The 21,258-nt window shown below is 39.9% G+C and overlaps 2 protein-coding genes across 2 annotated transcripts; both read right to left on the minus strand.

Moving 5' to 3' along the window:
* Nucleotides 1-965: 965 nt before the first annotated feature.
* LOC104415354 (inositol phosphorylceramide glucuronosyltransferase 1) lies at nt 966-5,272 on the minus strand. Its single transcript, XM_010026631.3, has 10 exons — nt 4,876-5,272; nt 4,245-4,365; nt 3,867-4,052; nt 3,171-3,334; nt 2,690-2,797; nt 2,395-2,532; nt 2,172-2,297; nt 1,757-2,024; nt 1,551-1,674; nt 966-1,332 (listed from the first exon to the last, which is right to left on the minus strand). Exons 1-10 carry the CDS (start codon nt 5,128-5,130, stop codon nt 1,215-1,217), a joined length of 1,608 nt encoding a protein of 535 aa, XP_010024933.2. The 5' UTR covers nt 5,131-5,272; the 3' UTR covers nt 966-1,214.
* Nucleotides 5,273-6,846: 1,574 nt separating this feature from the next.
* Nucleotides 6,847-19,592, minus strand: LOC104415355 (probable inactive ATP-dependent zinc metalloprotease FTSHI 5, chloroplastic). The gene is made up of 19 exons (XM_010026632.3): nt 18,554-19,592; nt 17,713-18,184; nt 17,020-17,220; nt 16,645-16,938; nt 16,266-16,535; nt 15,744-15,833; nt 15,530-15,661; nt 14,119-14,292; nt 13,542-13,663; nt 12,892-13,093; nt 12,386-12,514; nt 11,397-11,579; nt 10,912-11,031; nt 10,116-10,301; nt 9,925-9,999; nt 9,707-9,766; nt 9,470-9,577; nt 8,711-8,791; nt 6,847-7,293 (listed from the first exon to the last, which is right to left on the minus strand). Exons 1-19 carry the CDS (start codon nt 19,480-19,482, stop codon nt 7,225-7,227), a joined length of 3,897 nt encoding a protein of 1,298 aa, XP_010024934.2. The 5' UTR covers nt 19,483-19,592; the 3' UTR covers nt 6,847-7,224.
* Nucleotides 19,593-21,258: the final 1,666 nt, after the last annotated feature.

Raw genomic sequence — 21,258 nt, forward strand, 5'->3', positions numbered from 1 at the left:
ACACATCAAAACATGTAGTTCTTTCATGTCACATGTCGACACGTAACTTATGGGGAGTAGATTTATAACAAATATTAATTTTGGTTCTTTTGTGAGACAAAAATTTAATGGCATAAATGTGTCGTGAAATATCAAGTTAGGTTAATTTGAGAGTTGAGGAATAGTTTAGAAAAAAATGTGCCATGTTAATATTAATTTCAAAGTTTTCAGATTATTAAAGACTTCATGATGGATCACTTAAACTGAGAAAGATTTCAGATACACTGAGAAGCAAAAGCAAGAGAACAGAACCCACCCACTTGGCTAAAAGATTTGCTCTGATCTGCCTTTTTTTCTGAAACCCCACTTGGAGAATTTCAGTTTGACTTGGGGTATCTTAGCTCAAGTGGCAAGCATAATGCAGGCCATCTTACAAAATAATAAATACTTTAAGAATATCCTATCCTTGAAATTAGCTTCATCTCTCTTTTCACGCAAGGATTGATGGTGGACACGGGGGCTTTACACAAAAGCACATCGTCCAACTCAATAATGAGCTTTTAGATATTAAGGTAAGGTGGCTGCATTACTTTAAAGTGTGATCCTACTTTTTCGGATTAGGCTAAGTTGTCATGAAGAGTAGCAATACTTTAATTTCATGCGTACCATGGTAGATAAATTAAATATTTATACTTTTGAAACAAATGAAGCCATGAGGATAATCTTGTATATGCTCTGTTTCACAGCTTAAGAAGAAATCAAATTGTATGCCAATTCCCTACAATCCGTCACCCAGTTGACCACCATGGACTTTGCAGAATTCTTATATATTTTGCAATCCAAATGAGATTAGGCAGAACATTTACCGAAAACAGTGCATAGAAGAGCCACAGAGTAGGAAGTATCTCAGCCGAAAAGTGGCACGCCTTGACAGAGCATAGAAGAGCCACAAAGTAGGAAGTATCTCAGCTGAAAAGTGGCACGCCTTGACAGAATCGCATACTTTCATTGGCGAAAAATTCAAAATCTGAAGCAAAAATCAGATTCGCATTCCATGAAGGCATGTTACAGTTTAAACAGTCTAGTTGGAAAAGGAACTCCTAAGCTGGCCAAGATTCCTCGATAATTTACACATCAATCATTGGGTAGTCTATGTGATAGGTTACAACAGAGAAGGAAAAAGAATTACGTGTGGAGATGGTGCCTCCTGACAACATAACAAACAAATGCCTCTGCTACCGGCTCAAATCTCGCTCTTCAAAACCTCTCATGAATGATATAATAGCAAGGTGCTCTGAAGAATAGGTCATGAAAGACGCCAATATAAGGCCTCCGCCAACCATCAAACCCAATCTGTTGAAGGACACAAAGCATTCATGAATTTGTTGTGCTTGCAATTCTCACTCAAGCGTTATAGCAAGGAAATAATAAAGGGCAGAAAAGCAACATCATAAACAATCAAATTTCTGATCCCCGATGATATAGGAAGCAACTGATCAGCATGAAACTTGGTGTAATTTAAACTAGTACAGAGAATTGGGGAATTTAGAGAGTCAAACTAAAAGAATTACCTCGCGAAAAGAGCAGTAATCCCAAAAATGCATGGCAAAGCTGGGGCCACCATTGCCAAAGATGCCATGCCTGACCAGTAACAGCAGGTAGCAATATCACAAGATGGTGTTTGTCGTTGACGACCTGCAAAGTATTAATGACTCTTTGTTAGTATTAAAAATGCAAATGTATGCAAATGAAATGCGAATGCTCCAAGTCAACAAACCTTTCCCAGATTCATAGTCAACATGCCCAACCGTTTGGACTGCTGCTGCCCTTCCAAGTTTATAAACCAAATGGAGATAACCTCTGAACAATACAAAGAAGATTGCAAATGTCCACTCATACATCAATAGCAAACCAGTCCACGGCATTACTTGCCGAGGCACGACTGCAAGAGCCAGTAAGAGAGACACAGCAGCTGCAGCGAAACATACTATTATGGATATCCCACCCAAATACATTGGGATCTTTGACGGTGCACCATTTGAGAACTGTTAGATAGCAAACCAACAAACTCATAAGATTAGAACGATCACCACTGGTGCTTTAACAGAAGCATGAGCACATAACTGTGAAATCTAACATTTTAAGGTGTTGTCAATAAATATTAGCAAAACAGACAAGGAAAAGGAAGTGACCTGCTGGTTAAAAGTAACGCCAGATGCCGTAGAAACACCAGAATATGACCCATTGAATCTGATTCTATATATGAACTGTCTAATGTTATCACATGAACTTCTACAAGAACGACATTGCTGCAATACCTACACCAAATCAAACATTAAATAATCAAAAATGACTATTCCTAATGAAACAGAATGTCAAAGAAGAAATATCAAAGGATTTCCACAAACTTCCAACCTGAGGAAGAGATCGGTAGTACCCAAAAAACAGAAGGCAAAGTGGTAGCAGAAAAAGGAACTTCACTAGAAGCTCATCATTAGGATTTCTTCCCCCTCCAGTTCCAGGAAGGGAATCAGCAAGTTTTTCCCTCACATTCTGTCATATGCAAAGTTAAACGAATTTATATCACCAAACATGCAGATTGCTGCATAAAACAGTAGCAGAATTCATGCAACTGCATGACTGTGCATGGTGTGTGTCCCCTTCATCTAAACAGCACAAGAACCACCGGAGAAAAAGTTGAATATGATACCTGCCACACATCTACAGGTTTCAGAAGCCAGGATGTCCACCAGTCCCAAGGTTTAAGGGGTCCAAGTGTATAATGAATAACCCGGAGTTCACTTTCATCAACCATCCACTGTTTAACAACATCAAGAACATCAGTATTAAGAAAAGTCATCAATAGAACTGCATTTGTGCCTATGTTGTGTAGTAGTGCTGTATTGTTCATCCACAAAATGTGACAAGAACAAAATGAAACTCAAACAAGACCTATAGAAAATAAAATAAAAATTTGCCATATTTTTCAGACAATAAGGGCTCATTAAAATGTCGAGAAAGGCACTCCTCCCCCAAAAACACCAACTCTAAAAGGGAAATAGAAAAGGATGGGGAGAAAAGCAAGAAGAAGCAAATACACCCCTACTTCCTTATCTATAAATACCATGCCAAGAAAATAAAGTCTCAATGAGCCAGCATAGTGATATGTTTTCACATATAGGTAGCCATACCTTGTTTGCAAGCATGTAAAGACCAACATCTGCATTATATAGAGTAGAAAGTCGCTCCATTTTAGGAGCTGGTCGAGACTTCAACACCTCTGGGGATAAATTTGGCTCGAAAAGATGTGCATTGGCAAAGTCGCTATAGTACGAATTTAGAAAACCCTGATCACCTGTGGAATGAAGAATGTCAGAGACAGGGAGAAGAGGAACAGAATGTATAACGAGAAGATGTACACAGCTTTCTTTATTGTAAGGTTATACAAGGTTAAAGTAATTGATACTGTTTGATGACAACCACAACAAATCTAATAGTTCAAATCAAAAAGACTACTAATCCGATTGAGACCTGAGTAATTTTGCGTGCCTTGTGAACACTAGAAGCCAAAATCTTTCTTGCCCGTGAGAAAATCTGGGTTTTGCATCTTAACCCTATAAGACCCCATCACATGCATGTCCTTACTCAAGAAAATTAAATTGTGACAAAAACTCCATTTCCTTCTCATAACTCAACAAATTCTACTTCATCCAGTATTTCAAATGTAAGGATAAATGTTTAGATACATTGGTACAAACTCATCCTTGGTCCATAATCAAGTCAAAATCCAGTGATCATAAATCATTATAGCTAACATACCCAAACTAACTAAACAAAATAAATTGACATTACACCACCAGCCATTAACATCCTGAAAAGACAATTACCTCCAGTGTAAGAAGGCAGGGTTTGCACTTTGCCTATCATGTCGTTAAAAAGAGTCTCAGAAGGTTCCACGACCATGACTCCAGAATTAAGCCTCTCTGAGTGCTTCAAGTTAGCACAGAATTTCTCGCATTTAAAAAGATCCTCAATACTTTTAACTACAATAGTATCCGCATCCAAGTATACAACTGCACAAAGAAGGGAATGTTTTCCTCCATATGAGAATAAAAAAGAAATATCTGTACAAGTGTCATTTATGCATGATTATCCAAAAACTCAGCCCTCTAAAAATGAACAAGTTCACTGTGCTCATCCATTTAAGTTGGCATTGTTGCTCCAACAATCCCAAAAACAGAAAAATGCATAATTGCCGCAGTTACCTTTCTTATAGCTAGTCATGTTGAATATTTTAAGTTTGGTGTAGACACCCCAAAACCTAGCCGGACGCTTTTGATTGGGGTTTGCCAGTAGACTGATCTTTTCCACTATCCAGCCATCAGCCTGCACAAGCATCAAACTTTTCAAACTCAAAGACCATAAAACATCTAATTCAATCTAAACTGGTTCCTTAATCATACTTCATGACAAACAAGGGAGAACATAGAACAACAATTAACCCAATTAATTTCCTACCACAGATAGCGACAGAACATAACAGCACTAACCACAAAGCTGGAGTTTTCCAGCACCTTATATCGCCTCAATTTTCTCAGGATCCAAATTACGCAGTTCAAGTAGAACTTTTTCAATACCAATCACACTGATCAATCAACTACGTGACAAGCAGACCTCAAAGTCCTCATCTTTTAAAAACCCATTTCAACTTTGCAAATTATGTACTTAAATCAGGAAACACACACAAAACATAGCACTAAGCACAAAATTAGAATTCCTTAGAAGCCACCTCAACTTTCTGAGAAACCAACTCCACAGCTGACTATTTCAGAAGCAAAACTTCTTCTTTTTTTCCCTTCTTTCCACAAATTATACATGCATACACATAGGGAGAACCTTGAGGAGCTTCTTGGCATAATCGGACACGCCATCGGAGACCAGAACCACCATGTCCTTGGTGGTCCCGGTGTCGCGGATCGACTTCCCCAGCACGCGGACTCCCAGCAAGAACTCATCGCCGTACAGGAGCGTGACGTAGGCCTCGCCCAGCGAGGACGGCCGAGATCCGATCGCGACCGCCGGGCGGGCCGAGAGCGACAGGATCGCGGCCGCGAGGAGGAGGAGGGGCAGGGCGCCGCCGCGGCGGCCCATCCGGGCGGTGCTGGGGTCGGCGGTGGATTTTCTCGAGAAAATCGGGAGGTGGCGGCGGGGTGGGGTGGGGAGGAGATTTTCTCGAGAAAATCGGGAGTTCGATGGGGAGAATTAGATTCGGATTTTTTTTGAATTTGGGAATCGTGGCTTTTGGTGTCCGCTTGACGCCGGTATTTTTGACTCTTTCTATGTTTGAATATTCGGACCTCGTCATGATGCTCGAGCGGGTGAAGAGCAAAGGGAAATGTAAAAAATTTAAATTAAAAAAAAAAAAAAAAAAATTTGTATTTTCATGGCAGAGAAAATGGAGATATTTCTAGGATTTTATATTTGGATATACCTTTAAATGGATAATACTTATCATAACCTTTCAAAGCTCTATATTTCGCTCTATGTTTCGATTGCACTAGTTTTTCATTGAAATTCACCTACAAGAAAATACTCGAGGACAACGATTAAGTGATTCCGACTTACTTTTTTCTTTTCTTATGGCGTTTTTCAATATTTCTCAATATTTCATGTTTTGATTACTGATTTCATTTTCTTATAGGTGAAGGAATGAGGCCATCTCTTTATGCTAATGTCGCTGCTAATTTTTTGTATGTCCTTCAAATTTTAGAATCCATAAGGCACAGGTTATTATTGTTGAATCAAGTGCGAGAAAACCACTAAAATAAAATGGAAAAAGAGAGCACCTTGTCAAGCGAAAAAAAGATACTCGGAATGAAAGGATATTGGAACTAGGTCTATTGCCGTGGAGGAAAGAAAACATGAGTTTAGATTTATTTGATTATTTTGTTCAGCTCGATAGAGGGTAATTTTGTTTCTTTCTTTCTTTCTTTCTTTCATATTTTTCAAGGATCTTCGTGCAGATTAGTGGCTTATTATTCCAATCAGTGTATTGAATAAGAAAAAGTTGTGGAAGACAGATAAAATTGTGGAAATATCATTTCCCTACCTGAATACAAACGCTGTTTAAATTATTCATTTTTGACTTTTTAAATATATTGACCTCTAAATTATGAACAAAAATTAGCTTATCTATAGCTAAGGGATATTATGGATATTTTCTCGAACAACAAGAAGTTCTATGTCCATTTCCTCAGAGCACGTCGCTCCACACCATATCTAAAGCGGTTTTCGACGATCGGGTCTCACATGGACCTTGATGTAGGTAGGACGCATCGGAATCGATAATGCGCGGTCGGCATGCTCGCCGTTGGCACCCTTCCTTTTCATGCCCTTCTTGGATGGCCTTATAATTATGTCGCCACTCTACCAAAACAAAGCTAAAAATGATGGTGATGATTGAACCCATGAGGTGCCCTCCCTCTTTCTTGTTTGGCCATTACATGGTCCATGAGGTCCTTTGAATTGGGCTCAAAACGCGGTCTCCACGCGATCCACGATACGACCAGCACAGCATTGGCCTCTCGCACATGGAGGAAAGGATGGTGTCTCGTTGATCGCACCATGTTTGTGCTTTCAATGATTAACTCCACGGTGACCATCTTCGGATCCGGTTAGAACCATCTACTGCGGATCCATCACCGTGTTTCTACCGAGTTTTCAATTTCGAGTTTGCTCGGAAGCTGTCTAAGACACGGGCCAGAGTGCACCCTCTTCTTGTTTTGCTAGTCTGACATCAAGTTTCAGTGATGATCCAACCAATGGCAAGTAATGATATTCTGATGAAAATAGAACAGATCTCCAAAATGGGTAAGAAAAGAATCTCGAGACTGTATTTTGGAATCAATTGTGAGATTTACATGTACCGAGAGAAAAACAAAATTTTTACAGTTTCAGTTACAGCGCAAAGAATAAGATTATTGGCAAATGAGTGAGAAGGAAAACGGGATGCCTCTTCTCACCAAAGAGGAAAAAGGGGGGCAACGAAAAATAAAGAACCCTAAGGAAACAACCTGTACAGTTAATTTACCGCGAAACTGCTCCACCTACTCTCTCTTTCCTAAGGATAAATAGTAGATTACATGTCGTGAGATTAACAGCCTACACAAAGATAAGCAGAATTTGCTTCAACCTTCAAGTGCTTGTCAAGATTAAGATCGATGGCTGATTGTCGTATCCTCAATACTATGTTGGGGCACCTAACAGTGCAGTTCCGGATGCATTCCCGTCATCAAGGAAGCTGCTAGATACAGGCTACAAAGAAGACAAGAGGTGTCAGTTCTCTTACATCCATATATCTAATGTGCATTTGGCACATAAAGGAGAAGTACTAGTTGTCATCTGTTATATGCTAAACTTGATGCGCGGCATACGAATAGCCTCAGTGTGATTTAAAGTTTTAACTCAAAAAAGCCCACACAAAACACATCATAAAAGTAGAAAAGCATTCTCCAATGAATATTGGCAAGGAAACATTTGTGAAAATGTGTAAGATATTGAGATTCAGAAGAAAATGTTTCCTTCAATCCTGGGAAAGCAAAGCCTTCTCCAATGAACATGTATCAGTGGATTAAAAGAATGTTGAGATGCTCTCTCGAGGCCACAAATTCATGTGAATCATGCACCCGTCTCTTGACATGGCCACATTACTGAAATTGAGTATTAGCAGAGGGTAAAAATGATGGGGACTTCAAATTTTATGGCTTCAAGATCATCTTGCATGAAGTAAAAGATTTACTTTGCCTATTCGCAACGAAAGGCTTGGGGAATCTCATATTGGTTTAATTACTATTTGATACAACCACAAGAAATGGCATATTGATGCTAAGAAGACAGACTGAACAGAACTGTATAAAAGGTAGGAAAGGCTGGAGAACTTCGCAGACAGGAGCCACATGTATCAGTAGGATAATTATCTTTCATGTGCTAGTTTTTCACGAAATCTTAGTCTGGAGGAGGGAGATTAAATTTTTTCCACCGACAAAAACTTCCGCGTAATGCATGTTAGCCTATACAAGAAGTTTTGCAAATGCCAGACTAAGTAGTTTATGATTCACTCCAAGGTCCACTATAGTCAGCCTAAACCATTGGTTGCTTATCGGGCCAGTGAATGATGACGGTTCCTTATCTTTTAGGTGGCGACTATGATTGAGAAAATACAACACGTGGATTTGAGGTGGTCAAAGATAAATCCCCATCAAAGCATTCAGAGATGAGGACAAATTATTCCTCGGGTCCAGTAACAATAAGATCTACATATACTTCCTCAAAAAGCTCTGTCGGTCTTCACTAGACTTGCTCATTGGTTCTTTTATCTGCTTTTCTTTTGTTTGCTTCAAAAGTCAATTAGTCTCAATAGAGCTTTACTATCCAAAACCAAGTAAAATCGCAACTTTTGGACTTCTGTATGCTTTCTAGATTCTCACAGCAGCAAATAATGCAGCAACTCCAAATATCAAAAGATTTAATGAGCAAGTAGTGTTGTTCATCCACAACTGGAGTTACTCAAAAAGCTCGAGTTTGTTCAACTCCTATAGTGGATTAGTGGACAAGAATGGAGGATCACACTACTTAGTCCCTCATACATCAATTCACTAAATACGATAAGGAACTTGATTGCATTCAATCAACTTCTGTTACCAGACAAGCAAAGTAAAAACTTGGGATTTACCTGCCCATTAAAAAGTTGAACAAGGGAAAATGGCTCTTTCTCCCTCATTCCACCATTTTCTTCAAGTGTCCTTTCCAAGTCCTGCCAAATCAATGAATATGTCATCTCTAGTTTCAGAGGATTCACTAAAAAAGTTGATTAAAATAAGGATTATGTTGATAGAGTGAGGCAAGGCAACATTTGAAGGTGCATGGATTTACATGATCCCCATGTAAGCAGAAACCATATTAAGACAAAAAGTATATGCCTCCATGCTTTGTTAATAAGTTTCATAGCCTTTACGTACTGAAAGAAAACCAGGTAGAGCTTGACGACTATTGCTCATACTGCAAGGACAGAGTCTAATACCCATTGGATATACCATTTCAGCCAGGGTAGACTTAAGCTCAACAGTTTCACATATACATAACTGAAGATGATAGGCAAGAGACGAAGGAGATGAGCAACCATCTGTGGAAAGGGCTGCAAGAAAAAGGGACTCTGAAGAAAAATGGAAGAAGGGTACTTAAAATTCAAGAGAAGAATTGGCTAGGAAAGGCCTTATGATGATAAGAGAGGAAATAGACTTCTCCTTAAGTATCATAAGGAAAAAAGCTAAGTATTATACAGGGGTACGATAAGCTCCTAAGAATAGACTTGTAATTATATAAGTGACATTCTATCATTCAGTCCACCAGCTGTTAATAGAGAAGGATTGACTGTATGGTGACACAGATAACATCAAAGCTATGAAAGTAAGCTGGACAGCTCCAGATTTACCTTTCCAGTCAAGATTTCAAACTCAAGCAACTCGTCAACAATCTTTTCGAGAACTCGACGATTTTTCTGTAACATTTCCTTTGCTTTGTAATAAGCCAAATCATACATCTGCAAAATAAGGATCCATCAAAGAAGGAACATTAAAGAATCTCGCACTCAACCAGAGATTTCTGCTCTTTCAATTTAGACTATTGGATATAGTAAGCCAGACAAAGCCTCGTAGCAACAGACACGTGCCTTTTCAACTTTAGCTGCAATCTCATATTCATGCTTGTTCCCCATGCTCAAAGCTGTAACCTAGTGAAATAGAAACATACAAACAAAATTAAGCTAAAGTGCATCAAAGATTCCCAGCTGGAACATGAAGCTTCAATATACAACAGTACTATTGAGATTGATCATCAATGGTCCATTTTACGATCATAAAGTGCATGCAAAATGGAACAGAGAAGTACCGCATTGCTGTGATAGTAGATTGCAGGACTGTCATCAGGCCCCCAACCGTACTGAATGACCATTCTTGTCGCTATCTGTCACAGGTACGTACATTAGTATATAAGTCTACATGTATTTACCTTTCACTGCGAGATTTCTCTCTTGAAAGGCTACCTAAGAACTTCTCAAAGCATAATGTTACAGGACCAACCTCTTGAGCTTGCTTCAGTTCAGAAGAAGAGAGAAAATTCTCTTCCCCAAAAGGAAGTAGAAGCTGTGAAGCAACATATGAACCAAAGCAAAATACAAGCTTCTTTTCAAGGTATGATCTTGACTCTGAGTTAGCATTAACAGATCCTTCGCTCCGTGCCTTGGTGATCTTTGTACAGCCAATTCCCTGCAAGAAAGGGGTCAAAGCAAACATCTTTATAAGACAAAGGCACTAAAATCCCATAAGACATGCATCCGCAAATAACTGCCCCCGCAAAGAGGAGAACAAGAACAACCCGGACACATGTGGATACACTTAAGGAAGCACAATGGTTAAATTAAGTCTGCCAAAATGCTCCAATAATAGATAAAGCCATAAATAGATATCTCATGTCCGTCTGTTTGACTGTTTGATATCCTGTTTCATATTAAACTCCTGATGGAGGCCCTTAGATACGACAGCATGGACCATGACCAACAGAAGCATGAGACTGATTCACGAGTGCCCGGATAAAGAAGGTAATTTATCCTGTCAATAGCATGACTGGATGACAATACTACTGAATGAAAAGTTTGATAACGAAAAACATGCCAGTGCACATAGCTTGAAAAGTGCCAAAAAGAAAAGCACAACCAAGAATAAAATGGAGAGCTGACATCCATGAAGGATGACATTCACTGTTCAGCAGTAGAACAGGAACCCCTAAACCAGGGAATAAGGCTCTTGCAGGTACCTGCTCATAAGCTTAGTAAGGTGCATGCTATTTCATTAAAAGAAAGAAGGAGAGGACAATTACCTGCCACGAAGAAGGTTCAAGCCACAAATTGTCGACTACATCAAAGTTTGGTAGTAAAAGAGCTATAAGGCCACGACCAGCTGCCCAAACAGCATGAGGGAACTTGGTTTCCTCTGTCCACTGTCAAACCATCCATATTTTTTAAGTCACCTCAAAGAAACTGAAGAAACTTGTACACAGAATGAAATAAGCGTTTGTTTGCTGGTTTGGGTACATCAAGTTACCTAAATTTTTAGAACAATGATTCATATCTGATTACCCTACCATGTTCTATTTTTAACCACTGAATTTGTTGTACTCCTGATTATTTAGGGCACACAAAGAATAAAACAATAGAAATTTATAGTTTAGTATTTTGCCAATCTTAATGTTCAGAAGACAATAGCCCAAGATAGTCCAACGAACTAATATTAAGCATCAAGGCAAATTAATTGAGAATAAATCCACATTGGACTAGCTCACAATAGATCGGAAAGAACACATACATCGAGTGGAGGATTAAGAAGTTCAACTCCATTGTTTATTTGACCATATGGTTCCATTAGATCAACAACATTCTGCATGTCCTCCTCAGTCAGTGTCAATCCCAGATGATTCACCAGCATTCGGCTAATCTGCTTCACAACTTTTGTTTGCCGAATCCATTTAGGAACCATATTGCTGAAAGTCTATGCAAAATAGAGAGTGAATAACATGCACATGGTAAAAATATATCACATAAAAATATATATGGGAGAATTCACATTATAGTCAGTGAAGTCATGTGAATGAAAACTTATAAGAGGAGAATAAGTGGCAGCATGACTCACGGACAGAGAAGCTACCGGCCGTGCCATCGGAGACATTAAAAAATCAGTCATAGTCAACAAGCAGTATAAATTTAGCATGAATAGATCCCATAATTTTTATCATAATAGATGATCAGGCACCTGACACCAAATGATTGTCATATCCCATGATTGTTATACCCGTGATTAAATTGAAAATTATCTACTTAAAAGTTCAATCACTCTATTAAAAAGGGCTAGTTTTCATGAATTATCCGAACATGTCTAAACCAGCTGGCACATGAGCTTATTGGCTACTGCGTCCTTCATCAGCCAGCTCTTTCCATTGAATTTGTGCGTACCACCAATCAATCTTCTCTCTCTCATTTAAATAAACACTTTTTGCCCATTGAGCATTATTTCGGAAAATCCAATATCATACAAAATTGCATACTCGAGTAACTAGACACAGTAGCAATAAATCATCCCATTGTATTCTAATTCAGGACAATCCCTCCAATTCGCCAAATCTTGATTTCAGAAGAAAAATTACTTACAATGATATAGTAGCAATTTGATTGAGGACAGTTAATGCAATTTACACGAACTCGATATATTGAGAATATCAACCAGGAAAGCACCAGTAAGAACACTGCCAAGCGACATACTGACCCCAAAACGCACCGCAGTTTTAATCATAACCTTACCGCAAACCAACTGCAGTAGCTCATAAGTTCATCTACATCAACAAATTTGCTCCGAAACGCACTTCCTTCCAATGCCACAGGAACAAGTTTCAGTTCTATAGGTCGTAAAAGAGCAGTCTTCTCAGCCACCTATGAAGGTAAATAAATTGCTTATTAAGGTCACTAAAGAAAAGAAAAAAACAGGTAGAAAGTTTCCTCAGTTCTCAGAGTGCCTAGTAATTTATCAGTTTCAGGCTCAATGGGCTAAATCCACCAACAAACAGGAAGGCAAGCAGTTGGCAGTAATTGCTAGCACTTGAATATCCCATCTACAAACTATCCCAAAGCTGCAGACTAAGAGGACATTCAGAGTATTATCAATTATCAAATGCCATAGGAAACTCACAATTGGAAGGTCCTAGACCTGCTTATGTTTTACTGGAAATGAGCAGTTTTTGTCAACAACTGAAAGTACATCTTTTATTGAAAAGGAAAGTATAGTGCACGTCTATTTGATGGTGAATCACCTTTCTCCAGTCAACTAAATCAATAAGCTCATCGTCCATTGTTTCTTTAGCAGCAATTTGTAGTATCTTCTCTCTTTCTGCTTGAGTTGGCCTCTGCAGATTGAAGACTCTATCCATCCGACCAGGTCGCTGCAATGCCTCATCAATTTGTTTGAGGCTTCTAGTTGTGGCCATCAAGACAACACCATCTTGTTTCTCAAATCTGCATAAATAATTATGCTTATCAGGATGGCAGAAATACAGAAGCTTCAACCAGACAATAGGGGAATCAAATAAATAACCTTTTTTCCCGATAGTTAACCATACAATAAAATGACATTTAGATAGGCCAGCAGCAAGAAAACCAAAAGAGCTCATATATGCATGTCTTCATATATGATTTGCCTATAATACTGTTTCAATAATACTTGGTCTTGGAAATAAATTGTTGCAATCAAGTTGCAAACAGAGGAAACTTATACTGGAGATGATACAAAATATTTTAGCAAGCACAAAGACTTAGTAGAAGCCAACACCAAGAGTGCAAAACAGGAGCAGAATATCTTGAAAAAAGACCAGTTGAGAGGTTACTGGCAAATCTAGAGTTGATATAAGATAAACAGAAAAAACGACAGACAAGATTTTGCAAACAACAGTATGGTTGAAGTTACCCATCAAGTTCAACAAGAAGTTGATTGATGAAAGCCTCATGGTCTTGCTTTTTAGTGTGAATGAATTTGCCACGGACACCAGCAAAAAGGTCAAAATCCTCGACAAATATGATTACAGGTGCCTACATCAAAGAACATAGCAATTAGGGTTCAACTGCAAAAGAGAACGTTTTGCAGAAGGGAACATGCAAGAAGGAGGGAATACCCAGCACCAAATTTTTTATGTGAAATTTCTAGTCAGTCTTTAATGAAAAATATGGCTTGCTATATGTAATGTAACTATGATCAATTTAAGCTAATCACTAGTAAAAAGACACCATCTGACCTCATAGGAGGCCAGAAACTATACAGAACTTTTTAGACCAAGAGTTGGGAGGACAATGCATTTGTGCAAAGAGATCCTTTTCTCAACTACCAAACCAGGCATTGATGAAGTATATTTGAAATGTGTAGAAGACCAAACAAAAATGCAAGGCCTAACATGGATGGATATAGATCAGTCTAAAATGAAATGCAAGTAAATCAACATGTAACATGTAACAATAAAAAAATAAAACAAAGAGTTAGAGAGGCCAACCAAATCCCGGGCTGTCTGAAATAACTCTCTAACATTTGATGCACTTTGTCCAACCCATAGTCCAGCCTCCAACTGCTGGGCTTCAACTTTAACAACGGGCACCCTAGCTTCTGCTGCTATAGCCAATGCCAGAGATGTCTTTCCGGTTCCCCTCTCACCCACAATAAGAACACCCTGCAATATAAGAATGACAAACCCCAAAACTGATTATTTGACAAATAGGATAGAGGGACATATATATGGAAACTCTTTCATTTCTTTTGTTAGACAAGATATTCATTTACCGCATTTTGTTTTTACTTTTATGAGCAATCAATGACATATTTCTCTATCTGAAAAGAAAGTAGCAACACAGATAAAGGTTATTTTTCTTTTTCATTATCTCAATAATCACATGGTCTTAATCTATCAGAGCGTAATCACAATTTTAACTGTCTTCAACTTGCTCAGATTCTCATTGGTACACGGGAGAGAAGGGTTCTGCCTATGCTGCTTTGGTTCAACAAAAGTCTTGACAGATAACATAGCAAAGGTTCTCCATTTATGTCCCCTCGTCCCCACATATAAGGCTTCAGGTCTAGGAAGCAACAATCAGCCTTGTTATGCCTGATCCAGTGAGCTGGTACATCCAGTCTCATGGAAGATAAATAAAACACACTAACGTGATGCTCCTGACATGTAAAACTGCTTTATACAAAATGTGATGGGATACTATGCTTAAAACCATGAAACACAATTTAATCATCACCATCAATTAAAAAAATAACTACCACCACTAGATTATGCTATATACATCATACAATCATTTCAATATGATATCCAACCATCAACTGCTAAAAGTCCAACATAACCCTTCCGTTCTCATACCGTAGCTCATGCACTATCATATCTTGCAAGAGCAAACCTACTTAAAACAGTTTGTTAAGAGTATAAAGAGGGCAACAAGGAAATAGGAAACGAGGCATGCTTTAAATATGCCTCGCCTCAGAACCAGGGAATCTCTCCTGAAAGTACCAGCCTGTTCCATGAATATTTGATTGGTTATAGCAAAAGAGGTGATGGGCCATCAAATTCAATAGCACACTATCAATATGATTCTGCAGGTATAAAAAGAAGAATTGCTGCAGAAAGATTTCTATCTACTAGTCATCCACAGCCTTCATGCAAGCACAATTTCACGTGGCTGATGGAAAAGACAGACATACTGAATAGGAAATTCCACCTAAGCATAGTTCAACTAAGAACCCTTTATCTGGGTTGAATTTTTAAGGACAAAATTCCATCTTTATGCTAGCAAATACCAATGGAGAAACATCTTCCAGACAAAATGAGTTCTACTGTGGAAGTCTACTTTATGCAGAGTACCAAAAGCATAGAGGCATTTGATGTCTTCAAGAGAAAAAAAACATACACGAGGTGCACGGGCGCCCATTTCTTGAAATGCGTGGGGATTCTGTAAGAAAGCAACAACTTCATTGATCTCCTCTCTCATTGATTCAACACTAGCAAATTCCTTTAATGGTATTGGCGGATTTTTAACTCTCTGCACAAAACAATGTTTAATTATGAGACAATAATTTACAAAAAAGAGGTTATAAACTAAGAGTACTTTGCAACATAAGCACCTTCATTCCCTCAAAAGCAGTTTTGATGGGATCTATGCCAGCCTTCTTCTGCTGTTTGATTTTTCTTACTTTATACTGGATATATGATTTCTGCAAGAGGACATAAAGGTAACATTTGATTCAGTCAATCACACATCATAAGCTATAGAAAAAGAACTCTAATGACTATTTTAACAGTCAAGTGAAGATAAAATAGAATAGGTGAGAAGTTTCTTTCTCAGTGTAGGGGTAAGTTCATCACAGGGTAGTGCTGATCTACAAGGGATATCTAGCTCCAAAAAGCATATATTATTGACAAGAAACTTTAGCTGGTAAAGAGTCAACCCAATCCACAATATATTCCAAATCAAAGCACAAAAGACTGAGTAAAGGATTCCACACAAATGCAATAAAGTACTCCAATTGCGTACGACATTTAGAAAAAGCAAAAAGTCAAGGGCCATGCATCAGCTGAAGGGCAAGCCCAAAGCAATTGTAGCTAAAGAATCATAAAGGATATTTGAAGCAAGAAAAAAATAATACCACTCGCCGAAACTTCCGCATGTTTGGATTTCTACGTAAAGGCCCATAACCAAGAAGTATAGGGACTTTTCTCTTCAAAAACCGGAACACATTATACAAAATGTATCCATATACAGCACTTCTAATCAAAAACCACAAAAACCATTGGAGGTCATTTGTTTTTCTGGATTTCAAGCTCATTTCTGCTTCCGATTGCCATTTCAAGTACCATGTTGAGCCAGCAGTTTGATCAATTTCCTCCGGCCAGGCCATTCCCAATCGCATCCTCACCTGTGGCACATAAGAAAATAGTAGAACTTATGGACAAAGTTCACAATTACCGTGAGCTCGAAAAAAAAATTATTGAAATAGACATATTGCAAGGTTAAAGAATCAATACCGGGTAGGGGATTAGGTACTCGACAATGGGAAAAAATATCACCGTCACTATGTCATCATTTATGTTTTTGACTTTTTCAACAACCCAACCTCTGGCATATGATATGGCTTGAGTCCTCCACAATCCCCTTAAGCATTGATGGAGGAGACTCGTCGTCAAAAGGAACTGCTGATGAAAATTCAACTCTGAGAAAGGTATCCACATAAGTTGAACGGATGTCGGGATCCCAGAAGCAAGCATCTTCATGTACAACCCATCAAAGCCCCCAAAACCTTCAAACAGCATTTCAAATTCCTGGAAACATGCAGAATAACATTAAAAACCAAAAGAAATGAATAACGTAAAGAAGAAACTATAAGTTGAACGGTGCAGTACCTTGATGTTGACATAATATTCCTTTGTGTCCCCCTTCAGAGCAACAAACATAGCACCCCAATCATGTCTGATTCGTGCACTGTTTATAAGCTTCTTGGATACGGCATAAGGTACAGCTATGGGATCCATTTCCCAACTATTTTTCTGTTCATTGTACCATGTTTTGGACACCACCCTATCTCGGTCCAAGAGAATTTGTTCCTTCAAAGTTGTAAAAAAAAAAATCCATCAGTGTTAGAGCAAGCATCTAAATTTGACTTTGACGCTTCTTGAATCTTTATTTACTTGAAAGGTATCTCGAACAAAGAAGAGACAAGGTGTATACAATTCTCTTTCCAAAAGTCACGAACAAATGACAATTCAGAAGAGTTAAGACTCAAGGCATCCAACTTGGCGGAATAATGCACAAAGTCTTCAATGGTTTAGGCAAAAAGCTCATGTAAAAGCATGCTTGGGAACTTGTGATATAAATATGAGTCGCAAACAGCACATGATCCGACGAGGAGTGACCAAATCTTCTCTAATCTGTTATGATTCCATAGAGGGGGTGGGGTTTTCAATTTATTTATTTTTTCGGGGGAAGGGAGGGGTTGGCGGGGTCTGGGGAGTTGAGAACATTATACAATTTTACTTGACAAACCAATAACACAACACACCCACTTCACTGCTGCTACTCAATGATCCAAGAGCTACCTGCCGATGGGTCACATACTCTTTCCCAAAATCTACATCTTCTAGTATTTTTTTCTTTAGATCTGCCTTAGCTTCTTCACGCCACTTCTTCCACCCATTATACAAATGGAGCCCAATAGCTTTGGGAACCACGACCTCCTTATCCCCGAACATCCACTTCAACTCGATTTCAGGAAAACCCTTGACAACTTCATCAACCGGTGTATTTACAATATAACGCTTTTCATCACCAAATTTCTTCATGCTTTTTCTTATGCGACCTTCTAGACTCCTCTGCAGTTCCCTAGAATCTTTAAGGCCTTGTTTTATAAGAAGAGCAAAATCTACTGAATCTTGATGAAAGAGAGGACCAAAATCTTCAGTCTCCACAATCCTTGGCAGAATCATTTGTTCCAGGTACTTCCTTTGAGCATTTTTCAGATCTTTCTCAATATCAGACTTGGAAAGCTTGGTTTCAGAGTTTAATGGCACACTGCAGACAAAGGGAAACATTTTGCTCAAGATGAAGAAGCATGCTCATTTACCTTGGAAAGGAAAAAGAATTATTCAAACTAGGGTAGCCCATTCTCAAAAGTATATATGCATAGCAAGACCACAGAAGGTGGAAACACTTCGAGCAAGTTGGCATCATTAAACTGGAAACCTGCCAATCTATTCATAGTACATACACCGAGAACAACTGAGAAACATTTAATTAAAATGTATGCAGCAATGATGGGGAAAGCCTTGTGGTATCAGCATATTGAACCAACAATTGCCCCTATAATCCGTACTTAGCACTAATCCAACTGTATCTGTCATATCGGGACTCACAACAAATGAGGAGCTGCAGAAATTTTACCTACTCGAGGTACTCTTTCGCCAAATTTCCCTCTTGAATCTCTCGACCAGAGCTTCACACTCTCTCTCTATGAAACAAATCTCTCTCACTCCAATACTCATTGCAACCGTCTCCCTCCTCATTATACTATCCTCAACATCCCCAACTCTCTCCCAAATTCTATCATACTCGTCCTCCAATTTGCTCAAGGTCTCCTCAAATTCACCCCCTTTTGCAGCCGTCTTCTCGTTCTCCCTCTTCACTCTCATCGCCTCATCAACAATCTCCTCTGACCTCTTAATCAACCCCTCTTTCTCTCTCTTCAATTCCCTCAGCTCCTCGTACATACCACGCATTATCTCCTCCTGCAATTGCCATTTTTCCGATTTCACCGCCTTCATCGCCGCCTCCAGCTCCTTCACGCGTCCCTCCCCTCTCCTAATCTCATCCATACATCTCAGGACCACCGAAACCTTCTCCAGCAATCTCTTCGTGCACTTCGAATACTCGTGCCCTTTCGCTTCAGACCCCTCCTCTACTCTCTCCAAATTCAGCCCCGTCACCACGGCCGCCGCCGCCGCCGCCGCAGGGGCCTGAACACGGCGAAACGGTGCGAAACCTACCGCTATGAAGAACACCGCGCAAGCCAACGGCTTCACCGCGCACTGGATCACTCGACCCAAGCTCTCGGAAGCTTCTTCCGGAACCGGCGCCGCCGCCTCCTCTCCCCCGCCGCCGCATTTCGAGCCCCGGAAAGGCTCGGCGAGCCGGAGCGCCTGCAGGCGGGCGGCGAATCTCGGAGGCCTCCGCCGCCTCCCGACCGGCTTCGGGGCGAGCGGCCTGCGGCCGGGGAAGGCGGAGCCGAAGCGGAAGCGCGCCGGGGGAGGAGACGGCCGCCAGGATTGCGGCGAGAGGAGCGGAGTGGCGATGGAGGAGGCGACGGAGTTCATGGCTCTAAGCAGCGGAATGCGCAGCGCGCGAGTGCATTGCGATGAAGAGAGAGAGAGAGAGAGCTCTTCGGGAGTGTCGGAACGGAGATGAAAGAGGTTTATCTGGGATTTCGGAGAGAGCAGGGAGGAAGACGGTGGAGGGTGAAACTGTAATTTACGTAGCGTTTAAGCTAAGGAGCGTGTAATTTTTTTTTCAGGTTTTATTTCGTTAATATTGGAATCGATGTGAGAATATTTTCTCTATTATATTCTAAATCTATTAATTTTCAAAGGATGTACTTCAATATTAGTACATAAAAGTATGGGTGAGCATGATTTTAAGGTTAAAATGATAAACGGAGAACCAGTGTGATTCCAAGTTTTAGGGTACTAAGGATAGGTTCCGATTTTAAAAATTGGGGAATCTATTCCAATAGGTGGAATGAGGAACTAGGATCCATAATATTTCACGATGTCCGATGTTAAGTGTATGATTTGAAACTAAGGGTGTGCAAAGGCATCGAGATTCGCTCGGACCGTTCGAAATCGAACCGAATTTGCTTAGAATTAGTAGTTCTTAGGGGAACCGGTCCAATTTTAAGGTTTCAATTTATTCGAACCGATGGATACCGATCCGATTCTTATCCACTTGAATCGGACCAGTTATATTATAATAATATATTAATTTTTAAGATTAAAAAAAGTAGAAATCAATAAATCTAAAATTTAGGACTCATGTTAGCCTCGTTTGGTTCAGCATAAATTAGAATCAAACGAGCTTTTACCCTTTTGTTCTACACGAGATTTCTGTTCCTGTTAAGCTCATCTTAGGACATCTACGTTATCTTTTAATAGACGTGCCGCCCCAGCCAAACTCCCCATCTGACAATGTCTTCCGCCCGAATCGGCCCGCATGCGCGGACCTTAGTTCTAAAAGAAGGGGCATTGCCCCGCCTCCGTTTCACGGAATAAGTAAAATAACGTTAAAAGTAGTGGTATTTCACTTTCGCCGTTCCGGCTCCCACTTATCCTACACCTCTCAAGTCATTTCACAAAGTTGGACTAGAGTCAAGCTCAACAGGGTCTTCTTTCCCCGCTGATTCTGCCAAGCCCGTTCCCTTGGCTATTCCCAAGGGGCTTCGAGCCCCTTGGAAAAAAATTTAAGTGTTTAGTTTAGCAAGTGTATTTAGCCAAATGCTAACCTTTGAAATGCTGAAAGCCCAAAGCAGGTCTGGACTTGCTCTGAGCTTTCAGCATTTTCGGAATGCTAGTCTAAGCTTTAATGAATTTTTTTCCTTCTAATATTGCCCTAACTGATAATCATATTTTCCCATTTTGCCCTCAAAAATACTGTTCGTCTTCTTCAGATTGCTTGGCCAAGCTTCACAGTGGGTAGCGCTCAACTGCAAGCACCCAAATCTGGCCCGCCGAGAAGCCTCGCCTGAGGTCTCAGGCGACACCCTGGGTTGCACCTAAGGTCGCGCGGCCTCAGGCTAGGTTGCACGAGCTGCCTCCCCCCCCCCACCTTAATCGCCACCGCCGCCACCAGCGCCACCGCCCCCACCACTCCCCACGATTTTCCCCTCTCCACGTGCAGCTGCATCTCCTCCTCCCTTTTATTTTATTTTCTTTTTTTCCTTTTTCTTTTCACCTCAAAGTTGCTTTGCAAAAATATACACAAAAAATGAATTTCCAAACATATTTGCCTTCACAAAATACCCATTCACTCAAAGATACTTGGGGAAATGGCTTTGCATTTCCCCAAAATTAAACCAAATGGGCCCTTATTCTCTCTCA

The sequence above is a fragment of the Eucalyptus grandis genome, chromosome 8 (genome assembly GCF_016545825.1).
Source record: "Eucalyptus grandis isolate ANBG69807.140 chromosome 8, ASM1654582v1, whole genome shotgun sequence".
NCBI lineage: Eukaryota > Viridiplantae > Streptophyta > Magnoliopsida > Myrtales > Myrtaceae > Eucalyptus > Eucalyptus grandis.